Here is a 25,562-nt window from a genome sequence, read left to right on the forward strand (position 1 = left end):
TATATATATATATTTTTTTTTTTTTTTAAGGCTGACTGAATTTTATTTTTCCCCTGAATAGGCACATCACTACTTGATAGTGAAAACTGTACTTGAGAGACTTGCTATCTTCGCAGATATCTGCCAAACAAAACTATTCTCATAGCAGCTTTGCTTTTAATTCCCAATAATATGTCTACTCTCCAGTTAGTCTAAGAAAAGGACTTGAATTTGCTTTGAATTTGCTCTTATGTTTTTTTCCCCTAGGTGCCCGAGATCCATATCCTATTACCAAGATATTCACAGCAGTGAAATGTTTACTTGAAGAAATTTTTACAGTTCTCATTTGACTATGTAAGAAACATAGTCTGTAGAATGGGATCCTTCCGGCAAAGTCCAATATCCCAGGCGCAAGGGGCCATTTTAAGAACGTTTTTACTGTTCTAACCAGCAGTTTCGAGCAGTGCATTAAACCCCCAACAGAACCAAAGCCCTTGTTACCTTTCAAAAGATATGTTTGCATCTTTAACTTTTCGTAGCTCGTCTTGAACTAGTTGTTTGGCACGAATTTCTGCATCAAGGGCAGACTGTAGTTCCAGCCTAGCTGACATATCCAACTTCTGGCTGCGTCGCACTTTCCAAAGTGGATCCTGTTGCAGTAAGTTACTGAATATTAATATCAACTGTCTAGAGATTTCTGTTCTTGTTCAAAGATGTAGAATAGCTTTCACACTGGTTCAGAGAATGCTCTTTTAATTAGTTATGGATGGTATACCTGCTACATGGAAATCAGTCGATAGTTAGACTTTTTTATACAAAAATGAAGTAATGAGCAATTTTTTAAACAGTTAAACCACTAACACAATATGCTTGAAAACAAAATGCTGGGTCACTGAACATGAAAGTCAAACTGAGAGAACCCATTGAAAATGGCTAGTTTTCACTGTCCAAACTAGCAAAGAGTATAAAACTTCCACAGTTACACACTGGCATTTTGAACATTAGAAAATGTACACACTTAATGTAAAACATACTAATTTAAAACATGAGTGGCAAAACCATGAAAAAATGAAATAATATGGGTCTTGAGACACCTGAGCTACCCAAGATACCTAGAATGTTTGCCTCAACAATTCTTATGCTTGCCAAGTAGCATAAGCTACACCTCTGCATATACCATGAAATTCTGGTCTAGTACCCTCGAAAGCTAATTTTCCAAGCTTTTCCAAACATTTCTCAGTGCGGACTACATTTTTGACATTCCCTAATGGATAACTCTCACACAAACTTGCAAATAACAGTCATGAAAATCAGAAACACTTTTTTATGTTGGGAAAAAATTGCCTTAGGTCAGGTTCTGCTGAAGTTACAAAACCAGTTGTAATACAAAGAACAGACAGTGTTCTTTATTCTGCCAGTAGCTAGGAAGAAAATGCCAACTGCATTTGATATGATCTTCCTTCCTATTAAACCTCTTAATATTATAATTGTCTCTTGATGAGGCAGGCAAATGTTAGCTCATGGGAAGTCATAACTTTCTCTTATTTTCTCCTATTCACAGGTTTGGAAGCAGTAAGTGACTTCTTTTATCTATATAAACCAGCAACAGATGGACTCTTTGCATGGCAGACTGTACTTACTGGCATTGCTAGGGATGTGGGCTTCCATGCCTAGCTGCAAATGGCTCTCCCTTTCCTTATGCAGGTATCTAGTACCTGCCAAGGCAAAGCAGTGTTTTTGTCTTTGAAACCATGCTCCTTTGTGAGGGGCTCTTCTATTTTGCAGATTTTTTTAAAATTAATTTTACTACTGTATGGGCAAATTATGGGATAAAGGTCTTACTGGTTTGCATAATAAAGGTACATGCTCTCAGTGTGTCACTAGTTTGTAGCAATATCAACCACAAAATAAAACTTGTTATCTCACTGTAATGGCAATTAAAATTATTCACTTGCATCTAATGTGGTAGGTACATTTCTGTACCCCCTTTTAATAGTTTAAGTTCTTGTTTCTTCTCTCCTCTGTACTGTTTAAAGCAGCTTGTGGTGGCAGATATTAGCATGAAACAATCACCCCCTGTAATTATCAAACTCTGATCAGATTATCTAGATGGATTTCACAAGCAATAGATAAAAACTAGAAATGCAGAGCACTGGATTTATTAGCAAATAATTCTGATCAAGAACAAATAGCTGAAACTAAAAATGTAGCTTCTTGGACATCCCCAGAACAGCCCAAATGTTTGCCATTTTCTTACCAGTGTTCGTGACCCCAGACTGGAACTTCTCAATGATTCTAGTTCTTCTGTCATCTTGGAAGCTAATGCTTGGAGATAGCCACGAGCATCCTTCTCATCACTGACCCTGTTGTGCAATTACAAAACCCTGTTACTTAATAGTTTCATGGCTCATAGCACCAAATAGTGTACCACCAAATAATCAGAGTGTCTGCCCTAGATTTAGGGGCATAACAGCAATGCAGGAAAAACTCTCCCAGCAAGAGAAAACTGAATACATCTTAGATTGCCTACTTTAGATTTTTTTTTTAATCTGATTCTCTTGATTGTGGCAGTTGCTAGGGAAACTGAAGTTTCCTGTCCACCATCACCAAGAGTTCTGCAGAGATTCGCTGTTATTGTTTGGAACATCATCTGCATATTGCTTCTTCAATTTTCATAATGGCTACCTTCAAGTCCTTCTGTAACATCTGAGAGGGCAGATACAATACCAGCATCTGACTAATCCCCTCACCTTACCACTCTCCACTCACTAGCTGAAATGCCTTTTCAGACATAAGTATTATCCAGAAACTAGAAATTAATCTAATTGAAAACCACTGCTATCCAAGGACCAGTCTGCAATAACATTTAACTTCAGCCAGCAGAATTTCAAGCAGGAGACACATATAGGTGACCAAATGTCTTGCACGCTGAAAATACTTGCACAGCACATAACAGAGGGAAGGACCAACCCGTGAATTAAGTGCAAGTGCTTGTCAAGTACAGCTAGTGAGGTTCTATATGTTAACATGGACCTTTTAAATCATGTCCGTTTTCCTGAACAAATTTATGAAAATTAATCAACATTCAGAAGTACAATGCTTTTGTTGATCCCAGACACATAGAAAAGGCCTGGCTATACATTAAAAAAAGCCAATCAATATTTTAAAAGTTGAAAGTGGCTATCTGGATCTCTAAACAGCACATACCACTGAATAATTTCTGCAATCTGAGCTTCCCAGTGAGCAACAGACTCCTTCTTTGCTGCTAGGTCTTGGAGCTCATCTTCTAGCTGTCTGTTCTGTGCTGTTAATTTGTCCACAAAAGAGCAGAGCTGAAACAAAAGATTAATTTCACTCATAGCTTATGTCAGTTTCAGACTTTTTACATACATGTGTGTCTATACACCTACAGAATCTGAACAAACATGACCACCTTGGGCTATCTGGAAGTTCTAACACAGACAAAGAACTGGAAGTTGTTCTTCTTTTGTGAAAACCGGAGACTAGCTCCTGAGCAAAGAACACATTGCCAGGTCGCACACAACTATCCGAAACAAAGGAAAAGAAAAACCTAGTGTAGAGGCCATCAAGAGTAAGGAGGCTGAACTGTAAGCCATCAGGAAGGCAGGCAGTCTTTGTAAATGCTTCCCTCTCTGCACAGGCTTCATTAAGAAATCAGAAGGTTGTGCCCTCTGACTTGTGGGAATCAATCCCATAAAGAGCCCTACTGGGATTCTTAAATTACTATTTAGCCAGATCTGACATTTTCATGGTGAAAACTACATTTGTTTTATTCAGATACTGCCTGAACACTCACAGATCTCTCCTGATCAATGAGTAGACTACTTCAACATCAGAAAGTAACACAGAGTTATGTTTTGCTTAAAAATGTTTCCTAAAATATTTACCCTCTCGTTTTCTGTTGTTAGCTTTTTGTTATCTTCCAAGAGCATTGATCTTTCACGCTCATATTTCTCTTTCATTGTTCCTACTGCTTCCTCCATTTCACTGTGCCTAAGGAGAAGGACAAGAAACAGAAATACTTATACTGTAACACTACTGACCCTGCAGATGAGTTTTCAAAAAGGAATAAACAGCTACGGTGAGATACCATCCTGCACAGATATGTATGCAATGCAATATACACAAAAAAGAAAGCCCTAACTAATGAATCATGTCCAAAATCTTACCTCTCTCGCTTTGTTTTCTCTAATTTATCTTTTAATATCATGATCTCTTTCTGCAGTGCAAGTTGATGGCTCTCTGAATCATGTACTTCCTTCTTCACATTTTTCACTTCCAAAACATGTGATGCTTCTCGTCGGACCAACTCCTCTTCATAAAATAAGATTTTCTTTTCCAGCTCAGACTTAATTTTGGAAAGCTCCTGCTGATGTTCTAGTGTGGCACCTGCTGCCCGGCCTCCCTGCTTCAGCTGCAGAAGAAGAAGAGAAACCATCAGGAAGAGACTATGATCTTTATATTTTGGGAATACTATTTAAACTTAGAATTGTCCAGTTGGTGGCACCTTGGAAAGATTTTTATCTGGAACTGATTTAAAAGGAGCCTGTTCTCCAAGCATTATGCCCCCTAATTGACTGCTCTGACTACACAACTCTAATGAGGGGCTCAAACGGGTTGCAAAGATAACAAATGTTTAATATCTGCTTAGAATTAATAAACTGGACATTTTTAAGACATTACTGTCCAATGAGATATTAAAGTACTTCAAGCAAAAAAAAAAACCCCAATAAAATCTTAATAGGTTAGGTCAGGCTTCTAGTAATGCTGTAGTTTTAAGACAACAGTTGACTAAGCAAAACTACTGCAGCTCCTGTGTCATGAGCAAAAATCTGTCAAAAAACATATAACCTTTAGTGCTTCCAGTTCATTTTCCAGTTGTTTGGAGAAGGCCTCACTGTGCTCGCGAAGCTTGCGTTCTTTTGAAGCTTCTGATACAACTTCTTCAAGTTGGGCTTCCAGCTGCAACAAGAGTAATTTCAAGTCACTTCAAGACAAGATAGCACTGTCTCCTCCATATGGGTGAGCAGCAAGTTTTTCCTTATTTCTAGTTTACGTTACACCACTATAACAATCATCTCAGAATATCGTAACTGTTTTGCCTTCATTGATCAAGGTATCCATCTGTCTCACACAGCAGAGCTATTATTATATGACTTTTTGTACTGATATGAACTACACCAAGTATGTGCAGGGATAACTGCACAGCTTCTATTTATGCTAAGAGAAGGAAATGGCACTACAAAATAATTGCAGCTGTTAAAGAACAAAGTGTCCCACATCTACAGGTCAGCTCCATGCCTCTGTATCTGCTAAGGCCCCAACCTCTGAGCCAAATTATTGCAAAATACTTCAAATACAAACACTGAACGCTTTTACCTTCCAATGATGGAACAAAATAAGCTTGATCATCAATTTACAGACTTCAGAAAGCTTATCAGAAAGACAATTTAAGTTCAGTGGCAACTAAGGTGGCTGTTGCAATTCAAGCAATAGTGGCACAGTTTTAAAACCTGACAGGAAGAGTAAGATTTGTATCTCCGCATTCAAATGCAACTGCAAAGTTGTTCTTAAACAGATAGTACTTAGAATTGTGGGCCAAGATAATGAACTTAGGGACTATGTGCTGAACAGAAGATTGATACAGCTGTTAGGAAAGAGAGAACAAAGGAATTCTGTAAGAACAAAGACAGGAGATTCTGTGCATGGAAATATTTAACTAAATAAGCAACAACACCTGAATGTCTGCTGCACTGCTCTAGAGACAAGGTACCACAGCCCTGCTCATAAAATACGATGCCACAGACCTTTGCCTTTCCCAATAAACTACCACTTCTTATTAATGGATAAAAGTCGGAAATTTCACCTCTTACTACATTTTCATAGATTGCCGTTCAACTTGCTAGAAGTTTTCTGGCAATTTTATAAGGCTCTTGAATTTCTCTTCCACGCTTCACCCAGTTAATGCATAGTATTTGATGATTTTTCAGTGATTAAAACATGCTGGGTTAACCACAATACCTGTTTCTTATGACCTCTTCTGGTTATTCACCTCATCTTACATAAAACTATAAATAACCTGGAATACTAATAGCAAATTAACTTGCTTAAAGATATTACAGAGATATTACCAGGAAGGAAAACCACATATCTAGTCTGTATCACTATTCCTCCCTCCAGCTGAAGAGAAAAAAATCTGTTAAGAAAAAAATTAATTCAGAGTACTCCAGCCTTAAAGCACATGAAGAAGACATTAAGCTTTCTAGGTTTCAAGAAGACTATGAGTCAGAGCCTACAAGAATCAAAACACAAGAACTAAAAAGCTGGACATAAAGCAAGAATAGTTTCCTCCAGATTAAAATCAGACTGAGTACAAACAAGAAAAGACTCAGTTTGTTTCCTGATACATCAGTACAACATTTAGAAACAAATTCAAGGTCTGTTTTGGGAACTGTAGCAAAATTACATGGAAGAGTTACTGGGGCAACTTCTCACAGATGGACAAAGTAAATTACCATTAACAGTGCCAATTTTTTAATAAAATCACATATGAGGTACTGGATAAGCAGCAGCTGAAACGTTATTGTTAGCTTTTTTATCAAGCTACCTCTTTTCTGATCTTCTCCAATTTACGGATGTCCTGTCGCATAGCATCAATTTTCTGCATGCTCACTTCCACCTCTTCTTCTTTGTCGCGAAGTTGCCGGGACAGCTTCTGCTTTTGAGACCGCAAGTCTCCCATCCTCTCACTGAGCTCGGAGAACTCTTGCACAGCTAGCTTTCTTTGTTGGTGGGCATCCCTCAATTCTTTCGATTGTGTCTTTAATCTCTCTGAGGCTTCTACAAGTTGCTGGTTTAAATAAAAAAATATAATAAGAAGAGTCATTTGAACTCCATGTATTTTTTCCAAGAAAGGAACTGGACCTACATAAGCATGGCTTGAAAGTTCAACCACCTCACTTCTAAGCATTGTTTCTAATTTTTAATTTACACTTTTTTTTTTCCCCCTGGCTAAGCAGCTGCAGTAACATACCCAGAAAGCAGTTATTCTGCTTCTACTGTGGCAGCTCCAAGAGCACCTTTGCTGTTCCAGAACTCTTTGTTATAAATCTGACTACACAAGGCCACCTCACTTCTAAATAATTTAATTTTAGATTACTACCATGTAACTCCACAACAGCAACCTTTTTTAAAGGAATGTTTTAGCAGACAGCTCATTCAAGGGAACCACCAAATACACTGCACCAGCACTGAGATGCTGCAGTAAATCTTGTGGAAGTCTTCAGAAAACTGAGGAAGATTCCTTAGAACAAACCGTGAAGCTCTAATACTTCAATTTTAAGTATAAAAGTGGTTTCCTTTACAGCAAGTACTTAGCAAAAATTAACAAGTTAAAATAGAAATTGAATGTTCTACATCAAATCATTCGAGAGTAGGAGGAAAAAAAAAAAAAAGAGCAGAACCAGACAAAAGGATAAATGTACACTGGCCAAGAGACATCTAAAATTTCTGCCATTAGCAGGAGCACTGCAGGAGCATTCATTAACTTCTCAAAAGGCAGGTGTTCAAACCAGAGGAGGAGATTTGCCTTCTCTGCTATTCATATGATCCTGTGCATAACCCTTACCAGTGATTAACAGACAGAAAAGAGGCTGTTAAATTTTTTTTGACAAAAACCCTAGAGATTTTGGCTCAGGGATTACTTTTGGACCCATCTGAATGCCATGTGAACAATATGGCTACTAGCCCTTTCCAAAACTAGCTATTTGAATACAGGTAGCTTTTTTTGGTATTATTGAAAGTGGATATTATTATTATAGGATATGCAAAGCTCCTATTTAAGTCGGCAAAATATTTTAAAGCAAGACACCATTACATTTTAGGAAGAAAACAAAGGTGTAATTTACACGACAGTAAATAAACTCAGCAATTACATAAAAGTCACCCTCAACCTTAAGAAATAATTAACTTTTTGGTATTACAAAGAGTAAGTGCGTTCAAGTTGGCACAGTGACTTAGCTCTATTAACTCTTTCATATATATATATATATATGTTTCTTGGTATGTACAGGACTGATGAGTAGCTATAGATCTGAGTTTAACTCCTATGTATATTTAAACATTAGAGAATAATCAAATTTTTAAACTAAAACCATTTTTAGGTGTTTGTTCCATCTACCAAAACCTACTGAAACTAGTAAGATGCTTATAAACTTCCAAAAAAGAAAGTGTGTTACTTTGGAAAACTACTGTTATTACTAATGAAATTAACAGGTTCTCAGTACAGTTCTAAAAAGCAGCATTTTAAATACTGAAATTGCAATCACAACAAAACTGTTCTAGAACTGCTTTACATGACCATTTTTAAATGTATTTATCTTTGGATCAATACCTTATGCAGGTCCTCCTTTTCTTGCCGCAGTACTCTGCACTGTTTTTCCAGTCCTTTCAACTTCTGTATAGAGTCTTCATGTTCTTGTCGAAAAGCCACAGCATCTGCAAGTTGTCCTTCCAATTTACTTATATCTGTAGATTAATACATATTAACAGTAACTGGTCCCAAATTTACACAAATAAAGCAAGCAACATTAATCAAGCAAACTGGCATCATTTCACTTAAACAATTGATTTCTTTCCCATGCCCGCCATTTTGGATAGTTAATTTGGGGGCATTCACAGCTCCACAAAATTCTAATTTTCTCAGCCTATTAAAGAAATCCTCCCAAAGACTGTGATCTCTTGAAGTGAAAAAGACTCAGCACAGGGCTTTGCTTTGTTTTTGAGGAATGCAATTTCTGGCCCTTGAAAACACTGAAATAAATGTGAGTTGTTTGAATTCCTGTTCTAGTAATTTGTCTCCTAAATAGTTTTCATTATATGACAAGCAAGGCTACAGTCACCAGTCCATCCAGCAAGACAGGAAAGGACTATTTATTTCCTAGAGCACATAAGAACTCACAATCTGGGAAGGAAATACCATCCTGCACAAGGCAGGCTGGAGACCCGACTGCCCGTATTCTTGGTAGTATGTTCTCCTGGCAGTTCTCCCTTTACTCTCAAAGAAAATTACACACATTTGATTTTAAATTATCATCTTTAAACACAACAGACTAACCACCTTTATGTATTTCTGCTCAGTCTTAAGAGCCGGTAAGACAATGAACTGCCATTCTCCATTATGTTTTCATTACTACTTCTATTAAACAAATAAATAAGAAATTGCACACGGAATAACTGTCTTACTCAATTTCCACTGATATCTGTGGCAGAATAGGAAGCTGCACCCATGTACTCAGAGATCCAAATACTGCCATAATGATTAAAGTATTAATCCTTTTTTCATTTCAGACAAATCTCCTCCCACTCTACATGAACCAATAGTACTTCTTTTTAAACCAAACCATACTGCTAGTTTTTTTTATTTAACAGGGCACCACCAGCTGAAGAGCTGGATAGACATGAACCATTTGCAGAAGAGTAGAACCTTAACCTAACTCAAACCTAACTCCAGAATACACAAGAATAGCTTTTTTTTTTTTTTTGAAAGATAATCTACTTAGGAGAGCTGAGTTATTTTTGCAACACATGCACCTACAAAAGGGGTATGCTGCCAAACTGCAGGGGGAAAGAAAAGAAAAATCAGCATCAGCAACTCAGCATCTGAACTCACGCTATGTGAACCTCTTTGAACCTCTCAGCCAAGTTATTAGGATTCAAAACTACCATTTTGTTTATCACTGATTCCCACATAAAAATTAGATGCTAACAGGAGGTTTGTATGGATAAACTAAGAGCATTGTCAAGCAACAGATTTTCAGTGATATGGATGAGTCAGTCTTCTCTCAGGACAGATGCCAGTATTTGTTTTTCTGCAACGCTCAGTGCTTCCTAATTAATGCGTCAGCAGACAGAAACACAAGGGGAGCAGGAGCTTATAAATATTTAAATGTGAACTATTATCAGACATTCCCCCACCTTTTCTCCTACGTTACTACCGAACAACTAGTCTTCTCTCCCCACTGTCTCTTACACCTACCTCCAAGTAAAACTCCTCCAAAACAATACTCCCCACAAAAAGGAGGAAGAAGAGAACAGGATCTCCTGAGATTTTTAGGGAAACAAACATCACACAAAATATTTAACTGAACCCATCCACACAATTCACTGTACTCTAGACTATCCATGCTAGTATATGCTATCAGGCCAAGCAAGTGGAAGAAAAAGTTAAGTGGTCATCTGGAAAAACTGAAATGCCTCTTAACATTGAATCAGACTTAAAAAAAACCTTTATTTTTTCAGCACCTCAAGAACATTAATTCTACTTATTGCGAAAACACAGTATATAATGCTGCTAGGAGTAGCAAAATAAATTGCATTACTATAATTGTCACGCCAGAGGCTTACCTGTTAATTTGTTCTTCAACCGTTCAATTTCTTCATTTAATTTTTTAATCTCCTTATCACGGCTTGTATTTACTGTAACACACACTGGACCTTGGAGGTTCTGCATTGTCTGTGTAGGCTCTTAAAATCAGAAAAGGAAGGAAAAGATTTTCAATAAAATACATTCTAATTCTTCGTAATGAGTAGAGCTAAGTATCCAAACAAACACAAACCACTAAACCACTGACCTTGCAGTTTTCTGTTCAAATCCTGCTTTTCTTGCTCTAATTTCCGTATTTTCTTTTCATAGCCTTCTATTTGTGAAGTGTTCTTTAAGTCACGCTGTACATCCGTATCTTTGGTTGTAGTGTCAGACTGCATCGCACTCTTTAAAGTGCCTCTATCAGATAAAGAGCTGAAAATAAACATGTAAGTTAGAACTTCTTAATAAATACTCACAGCAGTCTATAGCAGTGACATGGTGGGATTCCACCAAATAGGCACCTTAAATTTACAAGAACAATTAGTGCAGTAACCGTTACTATTGAGACAACTGTCAGGGTAGGTAAAGTTATTATTCCCTAGTTACTGTGTATGCTGCTGTAGCATCAAGATACCTGCATTCAGGACTTTAATGATGTTGATGTACGTTCACTTTACAAACTGCCTGAATGATTGAATGATTGAAAATGTTAACTCTCCTATGCCAAAGTTTACTACTACCTAACAGTGAAATAAGCAGAATGGAAAGTGTACCTGCACCGAGACTGCTGAAAACCAAACTCAAAAAGTTTAGTTTCAAGTGTGAAAAAGATGGATTTAAGTTAAGCCACATGATTTCATTCTGAAAAGGATGAGAAGTGTGTACTGGGTACTTTCTGAAACAGTATTGCATGGGGTAACAAATCCCAGCAAAGGGAAATAAGGAATAACAGGGCAGAATAACCTTAAAATCAGAGACAAGTATACGTTTGAGGGACCCTCAAGTCAGATGGAGGCCATTTCAAAGATGGGCAATGTGAGCCACTTTGGCCATGCTCAGAAGCATCTGTTAACTTAGCCCACCAGCAGGACTTTGGAGCAATGAGCTAATCCTGAACTGTTCCTGGCAGACACACAACATGGACAAGAATTGCTCTCAGCCACTCAACGCAAGAAGAGCAAGTTTATACCCAATTGCAAGTAACACATCTAGTTGCTTAACTTTCATTCATTTCAAATAGATGGAATACTAAATGCAAAAGCATCTAATCTTGGCAAGCATGATCAAAATATGCTCAGACACTTGAAAAATAAAAAGGTTTATCCAGAGGTACACCTATGGACATCAACCTTTCTACATGTTTATAAAAATGAAAATTTCCTAGAATTAACTGCATTTGGGAAGCAAGACTAATGAAAAAACTTACCTATCAGTTGTGTATGTAAACCCAACAAATGGTAAATGCAATCCAGAAAAGCCTGTATGAGAACTTGGTGGCACCACTTCCTGCATGAAAACAACATGCATGAAAACCCAAAAGAGAACCCATACAGAGCCAAAGGCATTTGATTTAGCCTCAACGGTTAAAGACAGACATTTAAGGGAAAGACTTCTCTTAGCGCATACCAATACACAGTTGGCATTTATGCTTCATTGTACAGCCTTCCATTGTTCCTAGACGAACTTTATTTCAGATTAGGTCACTTAATACAATGACCTGAATTTAGGAGGCTCTTGAACTGGCACTTAAAAGGGCAGCATTTCAACAAGTTCAAAGCACAATGCAACCATTACAAGAAAACATCAAAATTCCCAGTTCCTAATTAAAAGTGACCTGGCACCAAAATGCATGCTGTTAGTTTTAGCATGCTAGTTACTGCTAGATACATAATCAAAACACATGCTAAAAGCTCTTCATTTCTTGGGATACAAGCTGACAAAAAAATTACAAAAGCCCTCTGGCTGCTCCTGATCCAAGTTTGTAAGCTACTACACAACAGAAATGGAGAGGGGGAGCACCAAAGTCCCCACTCCAAAAACCAACCTCCTGGTTCTGAAGCAAGTGGAGAAGTAACAGTGTGAGCTCTCTTGCCTGGACAGCTGTGATTACAAGCTGCATGGAGAATACATGTGTATTTCTGAAGACAGATTTTTTTTTTCGCCTTTGAAAAGGAATAAATACAAATACTAGCTCCTTGTAAAGGTAAACTAAAAGGGCAACTAAGGGTTTTTTCCCTCTACCTAAATATCTTTTAACTTTGACCGTGTAACAGTACTCCATTTTGGCAAGTGCTACCACTTAGAAAAGCAGCTCATCATTTCTGATAACCCAAAATGCCCGAGAGACAAAAAACCTGAATTCTTCACATTTGAAATTACTTTTTTCTTCTCTTACATTACTTATTTTGAAATAAGTTCTCACTACTAACTTACAGTGCAGCAGGTTGCATACTTGCATTAGTAATATTTAAAAACAAAGACTCACTGGATTTCTTAATACATCATCATCTACATCAAAGTTTGAAGTGTCAGAAGGACTGCTAACTTCTGGAATGTAAGGTGCCTCTAGGTTTCGAATGTTATCCCAATTAAGTCCTTCAAAAAATGCATGAGACTTAAAATCCTCTATTCCATTCTGTCCCAGTCTACGCTCCCTACTGCAGATAAGTCGCTGAATAAGATCTTTTGCTTCTTCAGATACATCTGTAACATGTGATGGAAACTGAAATCGTTCCTAGAAAACAAAACAAATAGAGAAATTTTTAGAGAAGGAATCCATACCATAACCTTCAACAGTAGTTTCAAAAAGAACGTGGTAAATTACACGTATTTTTTTTCACTTATAGGTTAAATACCTGTTTTTCTCACATTTAGCAAAAATTTATATTATCATAAACAAAAAGATCTAAAAATTGTACTTACCACTAACACCTGAAATTACTCTAGCTAAAAATTGGAAAAACTTTTCTGTATTTTATCTTGCTACAACTACCACTGTATAGTCAAGAAGGGCTTTTTGTCCTTATTTTTTTTTCAATAAAGGACTAGCACATATATATATATATATATCTTTTTCTAATACAACTTTCAAGTTTAAAATAATATCATTAGAGACCAAACCAGGATAACTGAAATTAAACTTTAAAACTTCCATTGAAAAACATACAATCATATTGATTGTGTGTCCAAGTGAGATTAAAATATTAAATCTGCTGGACAACAGCTTCAAATTTCCTCCCAAGTAGTTTAAGAGCCAGGTAGCCAGAGTTTATGCTGGTTACATTTGCAACCAGTCAGTTCACTGAAGAAATTAAAGCAAGTGAGAGATTAATATTCATCACAGCAAGGGTGTGAGCTCTGGCAAGGATTTCATGTCTTATCCATCACTGCTTCACTGTGAGGGAACTCATCCTGGGGAAAAGAAAATACAGCAATACACTCTACGCAAAAGTTTCTGGCTACCTAGGATGAATATGCACATAAACACATCCTACTAATACAGCTCTTGAAAGGACACTGTGAACTGGTTTATTCTTATTCTCTAATGTTCAGAATGCACCCAGAAGTTCCAACACTTCTCTACCACTTTGACCATGGACAGATGTCCTGACCTCATGTTCTTCATGCAGCTCAAGTTCACATTTTTCTACCAGTTCCACCCTGCACAACTCCCCCCAGCCTCATGTTCTTCATGCAGCTCATGTCTACAGTGGTTAACTTGCCTGTTCCCTTTTTTGTTCTGTTATCAGTGTGACAGAAAATGTGCACAGCTGTGTAAATAATACATTACTTCACTTCTCCTGCACAGCCCAGAGGAAACTTTAAATGGGCCTAACACGAGAGTTGGTTTTAATTTCAGTTTTGTGATGACTGCTTAGCTTTTCCAACAAGAATAACATCAACATTTAGACAAAAATTTCCATTTGACAAAAAATTCAATTTTCACAATTAAGAGAACCTTAAACCCGAACCAACAAATCACAACAATATGGTTCCAAAACATCGTGAAAAAGCCAAGAGCGAGCATCACTTCAATATCTTGAAATGTTTCTCTGTAAACATTACAAATTCATAGCTCTTACTTCATGATTCATAATCTTCCCATAGGTTTCCACTAAGGACTCTGCATAAAAGGGTGTTTCACCATACAGCATTTCATACATGCAGACACCCAGTGACCACCAGTCACATTCAGGCCCGTATTTTCCCATTCCATCTTCCATTGCTTGCAGTATCTCAGGGGAGATGTAGTCGGGCGTACCCACTGCTACTGACGACTGTACCTTTAAAATAAGGCAAACATAATTCTCGTAAGTTTTCAGGTTCTCTCAGCAACTTTCTCATTCACGCACTAGTATTTCTGACAAACAGAGACACCAGGACATGATTTGGGAAGGGAAGAGATTTATAAAATCACAGTGGCAAAAAAAAGAAAATACTAATAACAAAGACTGCAAAGATTAAGTTCCAGTCCACTTCTACAAAAGATGAGTTGATATGTTTTATTCTGAACACAGTAGAAAACCAAAATAATCACAACTATTGTGAAAGCAGAGAGACAAGAGGAGAATATGTTTCGCCTTTGTGTCTCTTTATACTTTAAAATTGCAATTGACTGCCAGAAGTTTAAATGAAAAATGAATAGGCAAGGAGTTCAAGTCCTATGCCTGAGTTTTACAGTTTGATTTGACGACCATAAAACAAGGTCCCAGGGTAAGTATTTCCCTATTTTTATTATATCAGAAATTGGTTTAATGTGCAAGTGGATGCAATACAGGTGTAAGGTGGGGAATTGCCCTGAGCCCACGTAGTGGGGAAGCCCTGACCATCAGGGCAGCAGCAGAGCAGCTCTAATCTCTAGGAATATATTATCAGATTTCACAAAGAGCTATACTGGCTCCTTCCATTTCATTCTGCATTTTAGTATGGCAAATCTTTGACATGCATTTTATGACTACAGAACATCATCAAGAACTGAGTTTGTGCCAAAACTGGTGAACAATGTTGCATGCCATACTTTGGCAGGATTGGCCCTTCTGGAAGCACCCTACACTCAGCAAAACAAACAAAAAAATCTCACGAGTGAGCTAGCTTTCAGGGGTGTATCCAATCTGGTGCACAAGATGGTCAATTACCGCAACGTTGCTGCTCCTTTTGTAAAAGGCATATGAAATAAACCGCTTGTTAATTATGTCCTCATTTTGGATGACTTATACTTCAAGTCTGTCACGACTGCATGTTCTGGTCACCTACGATTCCAGCATGTAAATAACACCAAACTTCTATCCTTTTTTAACACAGAGTCTTTGGATAGCTCACAAAAATATCACGAGAACTCACATGGCTAGTACGAGAAAAGGTAAAAGAAAAAACATAGCAAAGGATCATTTTAAAAGGTATCTGCCTGTAAAACAAGGAGACGAAGATGTCAAAAAACTTTTTATAAATACGTTGAGTTATACACTTCACTCGATTTTTAGCGTGTCAAAAAGCTTACAAACTATCACTTCCCTGATGCACACTGACAATATGTAACAGCTACAAGACCAGCAAATTACTCAAAAGGCCCCACTACCAGTCACCCAATTAAATTCTGCTTCATACATACTGTGCCATCTTCACTCATTTTCAGACAGGACCCAAAGTCTGCCAGTCGTATGTGGCCATTCATGTCCAAAAGAACATTATCAGGCTTTATGTCCCTGTTATAACAGAAAGAAGCAAAAAGATTTAAATATACAATATTAGCTGTGCTTGTAAAGAATAATCTTGTATCAGAACAACAAATAATTTTATGTTGGGATACCCGTGGATGCAAACTCTTTTTATTACAGCATTTACAAACCTCTCCTCCCGCTGAACTTACAACTTTGCCTGCAATATTGAAGCCTTAGATTACATCAGAGATTCAGCTCATCAAAGTTGAACTCTGAATGGTCAAACAACCAAGTAGAACAACTACGGTGGGTCATACAACTGTAATGGATACATAGTCTACCCCATCAACATCATTTCAAGATTATATGCATCACCATATATTGTTTAGGAGCAAGAAAGCCAAAAGAGAAAATGCAATCTTTTAATCTCATGTTTTTCACCAAGATTTATAACCAACTTCTGACTTCTCATCGATGAAGATTTTTTTACTTCTCTAAATTTTGTCCAGCCCTTCTGTTGGCCAGTATTTTTCAACTGCTATTCAACACTTTCTATACACTATTGCACAGCACCATTTGCTTCTATTGGTACCTAAGGACCTGTGCATCCTGTGTACATGCAGAGGTTAACTCTACAAATGACTAATTCCCTTAGCTCTAGAACATCCAAGTCTTGCAAGGTAAATTGTACCAGTCTCCCTTCCTTTCTGTACCCAACACTACCCAGGATCAGCTCCCAAAAGGCTACCATATCACCATGCCATTTTGAAATATTATTTATCTGAGCTAGCAAAAAAAGATAACCAAACCTATACATGTGTTGATTTTTTAAAATACCACACTTCTTCAATAATATTATGTATTAGTAATAAGTAAAACCACCTGTACTTTACATAACCCACCAGTCTTGCTGCACCATAAAATCCAGTATTTCTTTTCAAATGGGAAATTCCAAATGCCATTACACATGCTCAAAAATTTGAAAACTGTACAACAGCTTCAGCTTAATTTTTGAGGAAGAGACTAGAAAAAAAAAAGTACTCTAATACAACTTGCTCCATAGATGTGAAAATTGCCAATGTCTGATTTTTAGGGTGCTGAATTCCACAGTTTCACACTGGAGGAGACTTATGAGAAAAACCACAATAGGTTTAATAAAGGGTCCTCGTATGTGTAAAAATCCTGCCACTCTGATAAATTTTTCCAACACAAACTTGAATTAACACTTTTTAACCAAGGGCTAATGCTTTGACATTAATTACTGAAATTTTACTAATACTGTTGCTCATTAGCATTAAGACAAAATACTAAATGCTCATCTATGCCTGTCAACATAAATTAAATGCATACTTACTTGTTACAATACAGAAAAATATGTGCTAACCCAGAAAATTAGACCATCTCACTATGCTTTCCTAACAAAGAGTAATTTTCTGTTGTTAAGCTTATTCCATCCATTTCAGTCCCAGATAGTCTCAAGATTCCTTTACACTCCCATAAGCACAAGTCAAGCTCAGTAGGTGCAGAGTAGTATTAAAGCTTATATACAACTATACACCATTTCTTTTGTTTGTTTTTTAACAAATGCTGTTCACAGTGCCATTTGAAGCATGAGCCAATCTCATCCAACACATCTCTGCTTTACTACTTTGCATGCAGATCTTGCTTGCGTAAGGGAACACCGTTTCTGTTCAGAAAATCTTAATGCCTCATCTCTAAGCTCCACTGTTTCCTATCTATAGCTAACAGGTCATATAAGCCTTGAAAGTGTCCTTGAAAATCCTCTCCAGAGCAATCATGCTTTCTCCTAATCCATTCCAGTTGCCAAGCAGTAATTTTTTGGGCATTCATACCTCTCCTATTCAAATTGTATGTTTGGCCTCTGAGCCTCACTCCTACTGCCACAACAATCAGTCAGCCCCATGCAAAGATGCAGCTGGTCATTTTGTCAGGACACCTTTCCTCGGAAATGCGTGTAATGGTGCCTCTGGTGACGTTCTCTGAGTCCGTAACATTTTAGAATCACCACATATTGGTCACATTTACTCACAGGAGTATTACAGGGTTTATGTATCTTATCTCTGTTTAATTTTTGAAACAGTGATTAAAGTCCGAACAGAAGAGTTCAAAGCATTATAGTTCAATAATTCCCAGTGTCTTTTAAACATTCATTGTAAATAAAAATCACTTCACTTACCTAATAGTTTTCACTCACAAATTTCATAAAACAGACAGTAAAACTATCTTTATTTCACAGACTATGAAATAAAGGCATAAAGGGGTAAAAGGGACCTGGCCAAGATCTACCTGCCATGTCAGATACAATGCTAGTATGAAGTCCACTTCTCCTGAGCCAGGACTTTCCAGGACTTATCACGAACCCACTTGTATGGCCACAAGCAGCTTCCAGTTAACTGAAAAACCTAACTATTCTCACTCCGCATATTTTCTAACTTCTGTATTTACTGAAATCAAGCTATAAAGTCAGCATATAGAGACACAACTGCAAAGATTTCCAGAATTTCTATAGTTTTGCTTTGTAACTGACATATCATACACAGTTGTCAAATCTGAAAAAGTAAACAAAAGCTAGAAATTCTCACTTGATCAAGATTCTTTCAATTATGAAATGAAATATTTATCAGGTGCCTCCCTTGCACTACTCACCACTCTTCTAAAACAGTTGCTCCAAGAGGAAGCCAAAAAAGCAGCATGCAAAGCGTTCTCTACCTTCCTGACCCATTTCCTCTGGCAGAGAACGAGGAATATTATGTACTTAACGACTACAGAACACAACCTAAGTTAACGCGATGGTAGGCACTGATCTGGAATATACATCCTGTGTGCGGAAACAATTAGGCACATGCCCACTCATTACAAAAAACATTTGAGGACGACCTCAGGTAAACAGTTGCACTGATGTTATCATGGCCTTACTGTGCATAAATTTCACTAGAATGCCTAAACATTTGCAGCAAATTCAAACTGCTTCAAACTTCTAGATTGGCTTGGACAGAGGCAGATAAATGTTCATGAAGTGAATTGAGAATAAGTCAAGAAGCTTGATTAAAAATAAAAGCTTTAGTAAAGGTTAGTCAGATAAATGTCACTGCTTCTAGTATCAATCCATCAAAACTTGATATTTAAAATGTAATAGCTTATACAGCTATTATACAGTATATAGTAAGCAAGTAGTCACAGTAGTTTGCCTGTGGCTACTGTGTCCATTTGTATACGTAGCAATATCTTTAGGATTAATTTCATACAACTGTACATGTATTTTTTCCCGAGATGGTATTTTACCTGTGTACATAATGCAGCTCATGTATGGAATGTATAGCAAGCACCATTTCACCAATGTAGAACCTAGCCATATCTTCAGGAAGCTTGTCTTCAAACTTACTGAGAAGTGTCAGTAAGTCACCACCAACATAGTAGTCCATCACTAGATACTGAAAAAGGAGAAATAAAGTAGTTAAGTAAAGAGTGACAGGCGATAAGAAAAAAAAAATTAAAGCTCACCAGATATCTGCTGCAAAAGACCCTTTTACTAATTTTTTCCTATGCCTGGGGAAAGTTGTCAAAATCTGTAATAATTTGCATTACTTTTATTTGCTCCTTTAGTGTAAAAACATACCATATTCCTTTAATAATTGCAGTAAGGGTGACACATCAGCATTCAGTTCTTACCATAAAAACAACCCAACCAAAATATGGCACCAACAAACAAGTAAAGCAGGGTAAATTTATCTCTGTCCTAACTACAGTGCCACACAAATAAAATTATCTAATATCACCAACTAATGTAGGTTATCAACCTTTAAACTGACAATTTCCAGAGGATGCAGGAAAACTGTTAGAAACAATACTTGATGCAGCATAGTCCAAAACACGCATTACTACTTTTAGTACCATTTCAATACTACTGGTGGTTCCAAAAGTGGGACTTATCACATCAACATCTTCAAACACTCATCTTGGCACATGTCACATCACGGATGTATAACATGGCTGGCAGGAGCTTGATGACACTATTCATTAGGGATGCCCATGACAAGCCAGAAGCACTGTCAAGCCAGAAGCACTAGAGCGGTGGGAAACTTAAAAATCAAACATTTCTGTTATTTCAAATATGTTTCAGTTAAAAGGTAAACAACATCCTAGGCCAATTGGCCATCATCCTACCCACAGAAAGAACCAACACATATAGGGTAACATGAAAGGAAAGAACTCAGACTTGCTATTTGTTTCTCATACCACAAAACAGGGATCACGTTTTGGTTATTTCCTTGCAATATCCACCTAAATTCAGACCATCACTTCAAGTATAGTGACTTTATCTGGTACTGCCAGTCCTGAGCCATTTTGTTCCATGCTTCCCAAGATGCTTTGAGACATGGTTTTAGGAATAACTTTGCTTATTCTGGAAATAACTTTACAAAGCAGTCATCTTATTTTTCTTCTCAAGGTAAAACAAACCTGCAATCCACTTTCCCTGACACAGATTTATCTTCCATAAGAGATGCAAATTAAAGAAGACAGAATCATAGAATCATTAAGGTTGGAAAAGACCTCAAGGATCACCAAGTCCAACCGCCAACCCACACCACCTTACTCACTAAACCATGTCCCTAAGCACCACATCTACACGTTTCTTGAACGCCTCCAGGGATGGTGACTCCACCACTTCCCTGGGCAGCCTGTTCCAATGCCTGATCACTCTTTCAGTGAAGAAATTTTTTCTAATATCCAGCCTAAACCTCCCGTGGTGCAACTTGAGGCCATTTCCTCTTGTCCTATCACTTGTTACTTTAGAGAAGAGGCCAGCACCCACCTCACTACAACCTCCACAAAGGCCCATAAAGTGCAATACTAATCACTTTCTCACTGTCTTTTGGCTTAAAAGAGCAACTCTGAAAGGCATAGGTTTTGATATTTTTCTCCATCTTTTTCAAATTATATCTTAATCTGATAGGTAAATTTCATCACTTACATTGAAATCAGTCTGTACTGCACAACAGAAAGGAATTTTAAAATGTGTTGGAACACTGTACACGTACAACTATGTCTGAAAAAAAAAGGCTGCAGACAGGAATGAACAATCTTTTAAAAGGGATATTGCATTAAAGTATTTTGTCTCAAACAGAAGGCTAAGAGAGCTTTTAGAGCTTTCCGTGGGAGCTGAAATATCCTTCCTGTCAAAGAGTCAAGGTAACGCACTTCCCTCAGCTCCCACAGTGTTCATAACTCAGCAAGAACTCAGCTGACCCATGAAATGAGGCACTTGGATCAGAAGATGGTGAGACCTCTTCTGTAAGAAAGTCAAATTTTATTAATCTTCCTGAATTGGAACAACAATCTTCCTGCCAGGAGACACTTCTCCCTTCACATGGGGTTAAAATAAAGGCAATTCTGATGCTGAAATCTAGAGTTATCGTATTTCTTCCAGGGAAGGGACTACATCAAAGAGAGAGAGAAGTTGGAAATCAAAGGGGGAAAAAAGACATCAAAATACTCTTCATGAATACTCAGGAGTCTTTAAGAGGCTGAGAGCAGGCCAACACACATAGGCTCTTCTTCATGAATGAGACTGGGAAAGAAATTTTTTCTGATAAGTCATAAGAAAACCAACAGATTTGAATCTGGAAAAGATTAAGAACTTCAGGTACTATACATGTTTCTAATATTACCAAAGAATAGTTTGGGTTGGAAGGGACCTTAAAGATCACTTAGTCCAAATCCCCCTGCAATGAGCAGGGACACCTTCAACTACATCAGTTTCCTCAGAGCCCTGTCCAACCCGACCTTGAATGTTTCCAGGGATGGGGCATCTACCACATCTCTGAGCCACTTGTGCCAGTGTTTCAACACCTCCACAGTAAAAATTTCTTCCTTATGTCTAGTCGGAATCTAAATCTTTCAGTTTAAAACCATTACCCTTGTCCTATCACAACATGCCCTACTAAAAAGTTTGTCCACCATCTCTCCTGTAGCCCCCTTTAAGTACTGGAAGGTTGGTATAAGGTCTCCCCGGAGCCTTCTCTTCTCCAGGCTGAACAAGCCCAACTCTCTCAGCCTCTCCTCATCAAGCCCCAACTCTCTCAGCCTCTCCTCATATGGGAGGTGCTCCAGCCTTCCGATCACCTTTGTGGCTCTCCTCTGCACCCCCTCCAACAGGTCCATGTCTTTCCTGTGCTGAGGACTCCAGAGCTGGATGCAGTACTCCAGGTGGGGTCTCACGTGAACAGAGTAGAGGGGGAGAACCACTTCCCTCGACCTGCTGGTCATGCTTGTTTTGATGCAGCCCAGGACACGGTTGGCTTTCTGGGCTGCAAGCGCACACTGCCGGGTCACGTTCAGCTTCTCATCAACCAACACCCCCAAGTCCTTCTTCCCCAGGGCTGCTCTCAATCCATTCTCCTCTGAGCTTGTATTTGTGCTTGGGATTGTCCCAACCCAGGTGCAGGCCCTTGCACCGCATTGGCCCACCTCTCCAGCCTGTCAAGGTCTCTCTGGATGGCATCGCTTCTCTCCAGCATGTTGATTGCACCACACAACTTGGTGTTGTTGGCAACCTTTCTGAGGGTTTACTCGATCCCACTATCTGTGTCACTGATTAAGATATTAAACAGTACTGGTCCCAATACCAACCCCTGGGAAATGCCACTTGTCACTGGTGTCCACTTGGACATCGAGCCATTGACTGCAACTCATGAGGTTCGCATGGTCCCACCTCTCAAGCCTCTCAAGGTCCCTCTGGATAGCATCCCTTCCCTCAGGTGTGTCAACTGCACCACTCAGCTTAGTGTTGTCTGCAAACTGTGCTGTCTGCATCATTGATGATGATGATGATATTTAACAGTACTGGTCCCAATACAGACCCCTGAGGGACAGCACTTGTCACTGATCTTCATCTGGACCAGCCATCGGCCACTACCTTCTGGAGGCAACCATCCAACCAATTCCTCATCCACTGAACAGTCCACCATCAAATCCAGCTCTCTACAATTTAGAGAGAAAGATGCTGTAGGGGACCATAACAAAGGCCATAAGTCCAGATAGAAGACATCTGTAGCTCCTCCCTTGTCCACTGATGTAGTCACTCTATCACAGAAGGCCACTATGTTGGTCAGGCAGGACTTGCCCTTGGTGAAGCCATGCTGGCTGACTCAAGTCACCTCCCTGTCCTCCGTGTGACTTATCATAGCTTCTAGGAGGATCTGTTCCATGATCTACCCAGGCACAGAGGTGAGGCTGACAGGTCAGTAGTCCCCAGGGTCCTCCTTTCTACCCTTTTTAAAAATGGGTGCAATGTTTCCTTTTTTCCAGTCAGCAGGGTCTTTACCTGACTGCCCTGGCTTTTTAAATATCATGGAGAGTGACTTGGCAACTAGATCAGCCAATTCCCTCAGGATGCATCTTATCGAGTCCCATAGACTTCAGGACGTTCAGGTTCCTCAGGTGGTCACAAACCTGATTTCTCTTACAGTGGGAGGGACTTTACTCCCCCGTCCCCATCTTGCAGTCCATCCACTCGAGAGGTGTGAGAAGAGATTGCCAGTGAAGACAGAAGCAAAAGAAGTTATTGAGTACCTCAGCCTTCTTCCTCATCCATTGCTATCAATTTGCCAGCCTTGTTCATCAGAAGGGTACACTTTCTTTGGCCTTCTTTTTCTGGCTGACATACTGGTAGAAGCCCTTCTTATCATTTTTTGCATCCCTTGCCAATTTCAGCTCCAGCTTTGCCTTGGCCTTCCTGACCTCATGCCACATAACCAGGCAGCATCCCTATACTCTTCCCAGGATACCGTAAATTTATGGACTATGTTTTACCTACACCATATCTGCTTCAGCAAAATCACCAAGGTGGCTTACTTAACCCACCTTGAGTCAATCTGTCTCTACAAAAGCTTTATAAGAACCAGAAAAAAGCCATGGCAGCATTTCCACGTAATGTCATTTAAGAGCTGGCAGTTTAAAAACACTACCACATGGTGTATTTGCCTCTAAAGCATTTTAAAACTACAGGAGTAGAACCAGAAACTAAACTGCAGAACATACACATTTTGTAGACTTTTGTGTTTCTTGCTTTTATGTAAGTTCTGCATCATGACATGCTCTACTAATATTAAGTAGAGGGAATAAAACCACAATTACTTCTAGACTCTCCAAGAGCAGCTACTACTTTTCTGCCTTAACATCTTACCTTCTCTTTTTTTTTTGTCTCATTATGAGCCCTTTATCATGCAGCCAGAAGAGGATGGCAAAGCCCTAGGTGTGTGAAGACACCAAGGTCCTCTCACTGCTTCAGGGTCAGCTGAGGTGGTTTTGCATTTAAGAATCACTAGCTATAATGCACAAACATCACTGGGAGCAGATACAAGAACTTAGAGCTTTCTCTTTCAGACAACCAATGTCCATCTAGGTTGGAGAACAACTGTTGTCTGTTCTTGTTTTGTTCTCAGCTTTGCATTCCATTCCACAAGGATCAAGGATGAACAGCACAGCTAAAAAGTAAACCCAATCTGCCCAGGTTCTGTAACATGGGAGCACTCTCCTGAGATGTGGAAAAACACAGCTATAAACTTTTCAACCTGAGCAGAGAACTGAACAGAGATCTTCCAGCACCGGACAAGTAAACCACTAAGATGGTATGGAAGAGAACCTTCTGTCCAGGTTTTTGGATGGAAGTCACTTCCTGATGTGTTTTTCTTCGTGCATCATTTACAACAGAGTGACTGAGATGCAGATGCACTCCATCTGTGAGCACCAGACATTTACATGAGATGGATGCTGAGTAACAAACCAAACTGGAAGGCAGCATCTCAGCACATGCAGAACCAGACCTCAGGCAAGCTGGGAATCTTCTGACTTTGGCTGCCAGGCAGAGTTGTTGCTTTCTCAGATAGTGTATCTTAAATTAGATGCTAGATGTTTAAATTCTGCTGTCAAGTGAAAATTCAACATCTAAATGTCTTTGGTAACTTGGGGAAGAGACTGTATTATACTGCTATAGCTTGATTGGAACAGCTTTGTATAAAATGGTATTAGCAACACTAGATCCCACTCCATACCCTCATTACTACTCCTTGCTATCTTGCACAGCTAACAATTTTTCTTTAGGTAGCTCCATTCTTAGAAGCTACTTGGAAATACGACATTATAGGATGTCTGAAGGCCGTTTGGTTATGAGGGAATTTTAAATTATGAGATATCTTCACGAGGCAGTGCCAGAGGTAACTAAACTTTCAGGGATCGAAAATCTGGTTCCATCACAAAGCATTCAATGGTAATAGCCTGTAAATGAGGGTCTAAGACGCAAGTACTTATTTGCTTATGAGGTGCTTGTTATTCTGAAAATACTTGTAACATGACAGTCAAAATAATTTGTCTCTTTTCAGCACCTTGGAAAAAGTTTGAGTATTTTCTAACTCTGTCATATGCTCAGTTCCTGAACTCATAAGCAGCCTTTTATAAATACATTTTTTTCTTACTTATAATCATGACTTGCTACTGTGGTACTATCTAAGAAATATTAA

At 38.6% G+C, this 25,562-nt stretch overlaps 1 protein-coding gene across 1 annotated transcript in view; it reads right to left on the reverse strand.

Moving 5' to 3' along the window:
- Positions 1 to 480: 480 nt before the first annotated feature.
- Positions 481 to 25,562, reverse strand: part of LOC104461578 (serine/threonine-protein kinase MRCK beta-like) — a gene marked incomplete at both ends in the record, with an annotated part of 43,048 nt that continues 17,966 nt past the window's right edge. The window contains 15 exons of the mRNA XM_010073213.1: positions 481 to 629; positions 2,237 to 2,342; positions 3,187 to 3,311; positions 3,888 to 3,993; positions 4,170 to 4,414; positions 4,852 to 4,962; positions 6,608 to 6,850; positions 8,393 to 8,526; positions 10,405 to 10,524; positions 10,632 to 10,798; positions 11,793 to 11,872; positions 12,852 to 13,100; positions 14,449 to 14,649; positions 15,975 to 16,068; positions 19,327 to 19,475. Coding sequence (XP_010071515.1) covers positions 481 to 629; positions 2,237 to 2,342; positions 3,187 to 3,311; positions 3,888 to 3,993; positions 4,170 to 4,414; positions 4,852 to 4,962; positions 6,608 to 6,850; positions 8,393 to 8,526; positions 10,405 to 10,524; positions 10,632 to 10,798; positions 11,793 to 11,872; positions 12,852 to 13,100; positions 14,449 to 14,649; positions 15,975 to 16,068; positions 19,327 to 19,475 — 2,279 coding nt within the window. The remainder of the gene's footprint in view (positions 630 to 2,236; positions 2,343 to 3,186; positions 3,312 to 3,887; positions 3,994 to 4,169; positions 4,415 to 4,851; positions 4,963 to 6,607; positions 6,851 to 8,392; positions 8,527 to 10,404; positions 10,525 to 10,631; positions 10,799 to 11,792; positions 11,873 to 12,851; positions 13,101 to 14,448; positions 14,650 to 15,974; positions 16,069 to 19,326; positions 19,476 to 25,562) is intronic.

This window comes from Pterocles gutturalis, unplaced genomic scaffold (genome assembly GCF_000699245.1).
Source record: "Pterocles gutturalis isolate BGI_N339 unplaced genomic scaffold, ASM69924v1 scaffold6802, whole genome shotgun sequence".
Taxonomy (NCBI): Eukaryota; Metazoa; Chordata; class Aves; order Pterocliformes; family Pteroclidae; genus Pterocles; species Pterocles gutturalis.